This window comes from Oreochromis aureus, linkage group 8, assembly GCF_013358895.1.
Source record: "Oreochromis aureus strain Israel breed Guangdong linkage group 8, ZZ_aureus, whole genome shotgun sequence".
NCBI classification, from domain to species: Eukaryota; Metazoa; Chordata; class Actinopteri; order Cichliformes; family Cichlidae; genus Oreochromis; species Oreochromis aureus.
The window spans coordinates 2,997,160-3,003,731 of NC_052949.1; the positions used below are offsets into that span (position 1 = coordinate 2,997,160).

Genomic DNA, 6,572 nt, shown 5'->3' on the forward strand with positions numbered 1-6,572 from the left:
CTCTACTTTTTTTATTTTATTAGCAGGCAAACTAACAATTCACAAAAAACATATATTTTTGAAAAAGAAAGTCGTTTATTCTTATGTTAATACAGGGCAGAAGTGCCAGGTAACAGCCGGAGTACTTCTCAGCCAGCTGGTTATACAAAACAAGGCTAACATTAGCTTAGCACCATGCTAACGTGCTCATTTGCAGCTTTCTGCACTGGTTGGTCGCTAGCATAAAAATTAATGAAAACATAACAAATTTTACAACTGGATATCACGCAGAGCAGACTGAGTGTCCATGTAATTGCGTGGTGAGAGCTCTTCTAGATCCCTGAAGTTGGTATTCAAGCAAGTCGAGTGTCAGCCGTTAGCATTAGCAGTAAGCTCAACACAGAGAGCGGAGTTAGCTCGAGGCTAGCGGCTAACAATAACTAAAAACTGACATGGCCTTACGTCGAAACTCCAAAAGAAAAACTCTGAGAATATCCTGCATTAAAACCGGCGCTATCTGTTTTCTGGTATTTTCACTTACTTGGTGAGCTAAAGGGCCGATCCGCACAAAACACGCTCCAGCCGCAGGACGGCCGTTAAACGGGCACAGGAGAACCGGGCCTGCTTCCCCGATTCAAGCAGCCCTGCACAGTATAAACAAGGCCGAGCGGGCGCCGTTATCGGCCGATCGGTGGGTTTGAAACCGAATGTGACAAACCACAGGTCAAGGCTGTTGAGAAAAGGCGCGGTTTAAAGACCCATCTAATGAAACCAGCTCCGCTTTCGAGTTAAATCTCACTCGATTGTCTCCTCCGGGCTGCGACGAAGGCTTCCATTGGACTCCCCCGCGGTGTCAAGCGAGCCGCGAAAATAGTGTAACCGGAAGTCATGCTGCCGACATTTCAAAGTAAAAGCATAAAATTGGCGTATGTGAAGGTAATTTGCGGTAAAAGTAGCTGATGTGAACGCTTTTGTAAAGACAGAGTAGTTTGAAAATGTGGATTTAATGGTGAACTCTTCGCCAACATATTATTCACTGTGACGTGGATTTATTATTTTGCTAAGTTTCTGTAAAACCGAAGTTTTTTGTCTAATTTTACATTTTTTACATCAAGCGGAACTGCCTTACGTTACATTTCAAACTTCACACAAGAGGCTTCATTAATCTTATCGTTTCAAATGCTGCGTTCAGGTAAACTCGCAAAATTTCCTCTTGTACACACAAAATGCGACACGAATAATTGTAGAGGCTTTTGGAGTCTGTAAAGTTAAAAAAATCAAAATGAGTTCAAGAATCACCGAGTTAATAATCTAGTGAATTACTAACGTATTGTTTGCAACGTACTGTTAATAATTCACTGGAAATGCAAAACTACTCTTATTAACTTTGTATTCACAGTTTAAAAAAGAAAAATCAGAGTTATTTACATGATGACCAGTTTATTGAAAAAGCAATCTTCCACTGTTCACCAGGCTCTTCATCAGCTTTTAAATAAAAAGCAACAGAATTAATGCAAAAATACTCAAATTCATTAGTGCACCTTGCTTACCTGTTCATATAATAATACACAAACCAGCATTGAACAACCAGCTGTGTTCATTGTTGCTTTTTGTAAACAGATCCCTGCTATGATTTATATAGGCCTTATAAATATTTTCTAAGTGTTCATTTAAGGTACCACATTTGACAAAATTACATTTAAAGTCAAAATAATTTGTTGTGCAACACAAATAGTTCCTCTGTTGTGTGTTTCATGTGACAGCTGTAACCCAAACTGACCCAGTTCTGGTTGGAAACATTCAATATCCTCTGCTGTGTCCCGTGGTGCAGTCCCACATGAGAGAGCGGTATCGATCAACCAGACTGAGGCCACGGCAGTCTCCACGTTACTTGTTAGAGGCTTGAAACTCGTTAGCTCAAGGAAAACAATGCCACGGTCACACCTGTGCTGGGTGGAGGGGGTGATGTCCTGTCTCAAAATGGAAAAAGCTACACTGTGTGACAATTTGTCCACTCTTTCAAAGATGAGCTCCCCATTATTGATAAAATATAATATTTTTCACTCTTAAATCCACCAAACACGATACAAAGAATAACATCTCAGAACATGAAGCAGCATCTTTGTTTTTGTATTTTGGACTGTTGGGCGCTACTTTGATTATGTGATATGCCCTGAAAATCAAAAAGATTAATTATTGTTAGATTAATGGTAACATCACAAAGACACATAAAGATGATGAAAAAACTGAACACTAGATGGTAGTTATACTTCATATAATTATGTCAGAACCCATAAGTGCTGCTTCTGCTTTAACCTCTTCAAGTTACTGGAACTCTAAATACACTTGTATGGAGGACAAGAGCAAGTCTGTGACCTAAACTGTACAAGACAGGCAATTATTAATGATATTACGTGACTCACTGTCGCTCTATTGAGATTTCCTTGGAGAATATCAGGGCCACCATCAGTATACGGTAAGTGTCGTACTCGGTGCTGTGTTGCGTCAGGAGTGTTTCCACAGAGGGTGTCACCGGCTCACCTGGAAATATGATTTGTGCCCATGCCACCCACACCCATGCTACTGGGCTACTGTTATTCTTACATTGTACAACACCACCGAATAGGAGCGTGGAATTTAACTCAGTACTTTTAGGCTTCAATCACACAGGCCTAGAGACCTGCTGGCAACCTCTGGTTGCTTCACAGTCGTATAGATGTTGGTAAAATCATCTGCTGCTTAAACTTTTGTACTACTGCTACTTTTGCTTAGGTAAAGAGTTATTGCAAAACAGTAATTGACTACACTTCTTATCATCTGCACGAGCCTGTTTTCTGCTCCAGTTTTGGTCACAATCCTGGAAACACTCCTGGTAGCAAACTACGATAAGTCAACTAAGGTAGCACAGTGTATATTTGCATTTCAACTTGCCAGCATGTGCAAACTGAAATGCAGCAGTATTTACACAGTAACAATGCGCCCTGACATGGCTTTATGAAACCATTCAGGTATGAGTATGTTGACGAAGAATGCCAGATTTGTGTAATTGTGACTGTGCACCGATCTGACCTTCCGGCGCAACTTCCGGCGCCCCTCCGTGTGCGGCAGCCTGTTACAGCAGCTCTGCTCATTCTGAGTTTCTTTCTTTCTTATCTTTTTCTTCTCGTAATTTTTTATAACTACAAATTTCCCACGTGTGGGACTAATAAAGGTTATCTTATCTTATCTGTCCTGTTTCTAATCTGTGATCTAAAGCTGTACTCTTACATGGTAAAAGCCCAGCTAGCCGTACCTTCACTCCTCCTGATCTGTCAGTTTTCTCACACACACTTTTACAGGCACTATTTTCAGAAGCTGTGGGTTCCTGGTGCAAAGATAGGGGCACAGTTTTTCAGTGAATGTGTGTGTGAAAGTGTGCATGTGTGTGTTTGTATCAGGCTCCAAAAAAGACAGCTTCCCTTCGTCCCAGTCCAGATGAACTCTGACCTTCTTGACCTTCTCTGTGACCGAGAGAGCGATGTATTTGTTGGTCGGGGAGTACGCTCTGTATCCAGCGTGGCTGCACTCTACGCTCCACACTGTGGAGCCCACAAATTCTCTCCTGCACATAGACTCTGCTATCACCCCAACCTCCCAGTCCTTGTTGTCTCCAACCTCCACATCCCAGCTGTGAGTTCCCGAGTTAAAGCCCTCCGAGCCCAGGACAGAATCCCAGAATTCAAACCTCTCGGGGTTTTCTGGAAGGAGCCTTCTCTTTCCGTGCCTCACGCCAGTCAGATCTTCGGACAGGATGAGCTCTGGATTGGCTGAATTTGGATCCAGAATCACAGGACTGTAGGAGACCATGCCTTTCATCTTATTCCAGATGTTGAAGGTCAGGTTGCCCAGGTGTTTGGCCACATCTATCAATGCTCCTGAGCCCAGCTGTGGATCATCCAGCTGGGGGTGCTGCTGGACTCTTTCCACCACAGCCTTGTAGGTCCTCAGGAAGGATGGATCTCCAGCTCTGAGGTGCTCCTCTGTGGCTCTGACTGTGTCTGAAAGAGCCGCCATCTCCCTGCACAGAGCCTCCATCTTGTCCTTCATCACTTGGCTCTTCTGCGCCTCTTCCTCCCTCAGAGCTAACATCCGTACCTCCTCTTCCTCCTCTAGGAACTGGCGAAGCTTCTTAAACTGCTCCTTAAGCCTCCTTTCTATCTGCAGAGCCTGCACTTTAATGTGCTCTGCTGTTTGATGTAAGTTCACTTTAACTTCATTAAAAAGCTTCAGCTTGTGCTGCAGGGGGTTCAGGAACATCTGAAGCTCCTCTCTGTGTTCCTGTGCAACTTCATCAATGGGTCTGAACTGATGGTCAGCGTGGATTTTTGCATCCCGACAGATGATACACGCGGGCTGCTCATGGTCCAGACAGAAGAGTTTGAGCTTTTCAGAGTGCAGACTGCAGAGACTGTCAGACCCTGATGAAGCGCTCTGACTCTGCAAAAATCCCTCACAGAGGTTCTTCAGTGCCCGGTTACAAGGTGGGTCACTCCACTCACACACTGTCCGACAAACCGGGCACTCTTTGATTTGCTTCTCTTTCCACCAGCTCTGCAGACAGGCTTTACAGAAGCTGTGGCTACACAAGAGGAGGACGGGATCTTTAAAAATGTCATGACAGGCAGGGCAGCATAAATCCTCCTCTGAACGGAAAGCCATTTTCCACTCAGCACCAAAGACACCAGGCAGGGACGGACAGCAGGGAGGAGGCGGTGCCAAAACTTTCTCAACAAGTCTTGGGGAAAATCTTTCTTTCAAGCGTTCTTTCTTAATTTGTAAAATCCCAGTGCTCCCAGTATTCTTTCTGCTGCTCAGCGCGTCAGTGTAAAGGTGACGCTTTCCTTCCCTTTACTGTCAAGAAGTCGTGTTTCCTGATAGTCGTGTTTGTCAGGTGAGCCAGAGTGGGTGGAGCTCTGTCAAACAACTGTAACACTCCAGCGACTTCTCTCACACCGCTCTCTGGAAACTGCAGGTGCTTGCACCTTCCACATGCTCTTAGCTTTCAGTCATGCACAGAAACCAGCGGCATGTGTGAGCATGCTGTAGATCTGGTAAATGAGTACATCAGATATACACCATCTTTTGGATGAGAGAGCAGAGTGATAAGTTCTTCCATAAACACAGATATCTGCTAATCAGTGCAAAGTAGCAGAGTAATAAATAAAAGTGCACTCTCTAAAACTGGAAGCTTCTGTCTGCCACAGAATTCCATTAAAGAAATGCTCCAAAGGGCACCAGCATTGGAGCGGTCCAATTCAGTTACTCCAGCTGTGTCAGAACACCTGTCAGTCAAAGAGGCCACGCCCCTAACTCCAGTATCCAGGTGAACCTGCAGAAAGAAATCAGCCAGGCTGTAAATGTGTTTATTTTAGCTGTAAAGTTTTCACTTCGGCAATTGTGAGCAAAGTTTGCCACAAAAATCACTTTTATTAAATTAATTTCCTATTTTTCCCCCTGGTTGTCTTTGCCTCACCTGCTGCATGTCAGTGGGGCTCAGCACACAGTTTGAGGAACACTGTCTCAAAAGCAGTTCCAGATATTTATTTTGTCCATCTCACAGCGCACCCCCTGGTGTTATTTCACTAAATTACAGTACAGTTGCATTTCTAAGAAGAGAGCATGCTGTCTGCAGACATGCTCTGCTGCTCTGATATCTGACATTGCTTGTTTTGCTTGAAAAAAGTAAAATTATGGGCGCTGAAGATGCTTCGCTGTGGTTGCTGCATGTGCAGAAACACGTGGCAGATGTTAAAGTGGAAAGTGTTTCAGCTTGAACACAAAGCTTGCAGGTATGCTGACTTAACTTCACTTTAAAAGGAAGAAGGTGTGGAGGAGGCAAAAAACTGGGCTATCCGGTATGTTCTAAACTAACGCCAAGTCAGACCTGTCTCACACACACCCAGCAGGCTACATGTTACATGTTACTGCATTACATCATAGATTTATTACCATAAAGCAAAGAAGAATTTTCAAGAAGCAAAATTTTCCCATGAGGCTGAAGTCGTACCTCAATTATGTGTCACTGAATGTGATCTGTTCTGCTTCTCTTCGTATCCTGCCATGTGTACACCTCTGATGGTGGATATTTGCATTAAATAAATTATAATGTCCATTATGATCCATAACATGGATGTGGCCCAGATTAAGATGCAGAATGATTATTTTGAGCACCAAATGAGAATTTTGCATTTGAATGCTTTGTGAAAAACTAGTTTTTGAAGAGAGATGGGGGGACAACATCAGAGTTGGAAGGATGTCCCAGTACTTGTTGACATGCACCCCGCTGTGGCTGTCTGTTTCTCCGGGCCACTCAGGTCATGTTGGCAATGACCCTGAAAAATCTTTCCAACAGTTACTGAGGAGCACTAAGCCTGGCTGAAATCCCTGAGTGGCATGCTGGGGCCCCTGTGCCAGCATCAGCCTTCCTGCCAGCCTTCAGACCAAAAGTTACTGTACCGGGAGGAGGGGTTTGATATTCTGACAATAAACAGATCTCAGATCTTCACGCTGTTGCCAAACGCTCCCTGAGCAGGAGCTGGTTGTTGAGAACCTGG

The 6,572-nt window shown here is 44.0% G+C and overlaps 2 protein-coding genes across 2 annotated transcripts in view; both read right to left on the reverse strand.

Moving 5' to 3' along the window:
- waplb (WAPL cohesin release factor b) overlaps positions 1 to 838 on the reverse strand; it is a 33,773-nt gene extending 32,935 nt beyond the window's left edge. The window contains exon 1 of the mRNA XM_031745418.2: positions 521 to 838. The gene's annotated coding sequence lies outside the window, so the exon portion shown is untranslated. The remainder of the gene's footprint in view (positions 1 to 520) is intronic.
- Positions 839 to 1,420: 582 nt separating this feature from the next.
- LOC116324715 (nuclear factor 7, ovary-like) lies at positions 1,421 to 4,871 on the reverse strand. Its single transcript, XM_031745430.2, has 2 exons — positions 3,272 to 4,871; positions 1,421 to 2,152 (listed from the first exon to the last, which is right to left on the reverse strand). The coding sequence occupies exon 1, from the start codon at positions 4,675 to 4,677 to the stop codon at positions 3,274 to 3,276; it is 1,404 nt and encodes a 467-aa protein (XP_031601290.1). The 5' UTR covers positions 4,678 to 4,871; the 3' UTR covers positions 1,421 to 2,152; positions 3,272 to 3,273.
- Between the last annotated feature and the right edge of the window lie 1,701 nt (positions 4,872 to 6,572).

Bases quoted from the DNA above. Each gene is read 5' to 3' on its own strand.
- LOC116324715 (XM_031745430.2), bottom strand. From the start codon at position 4,677: ATGGCTTTCCGTTCAGAGGAGGATTTATGCTGCCCTGCCTGTCATGAC.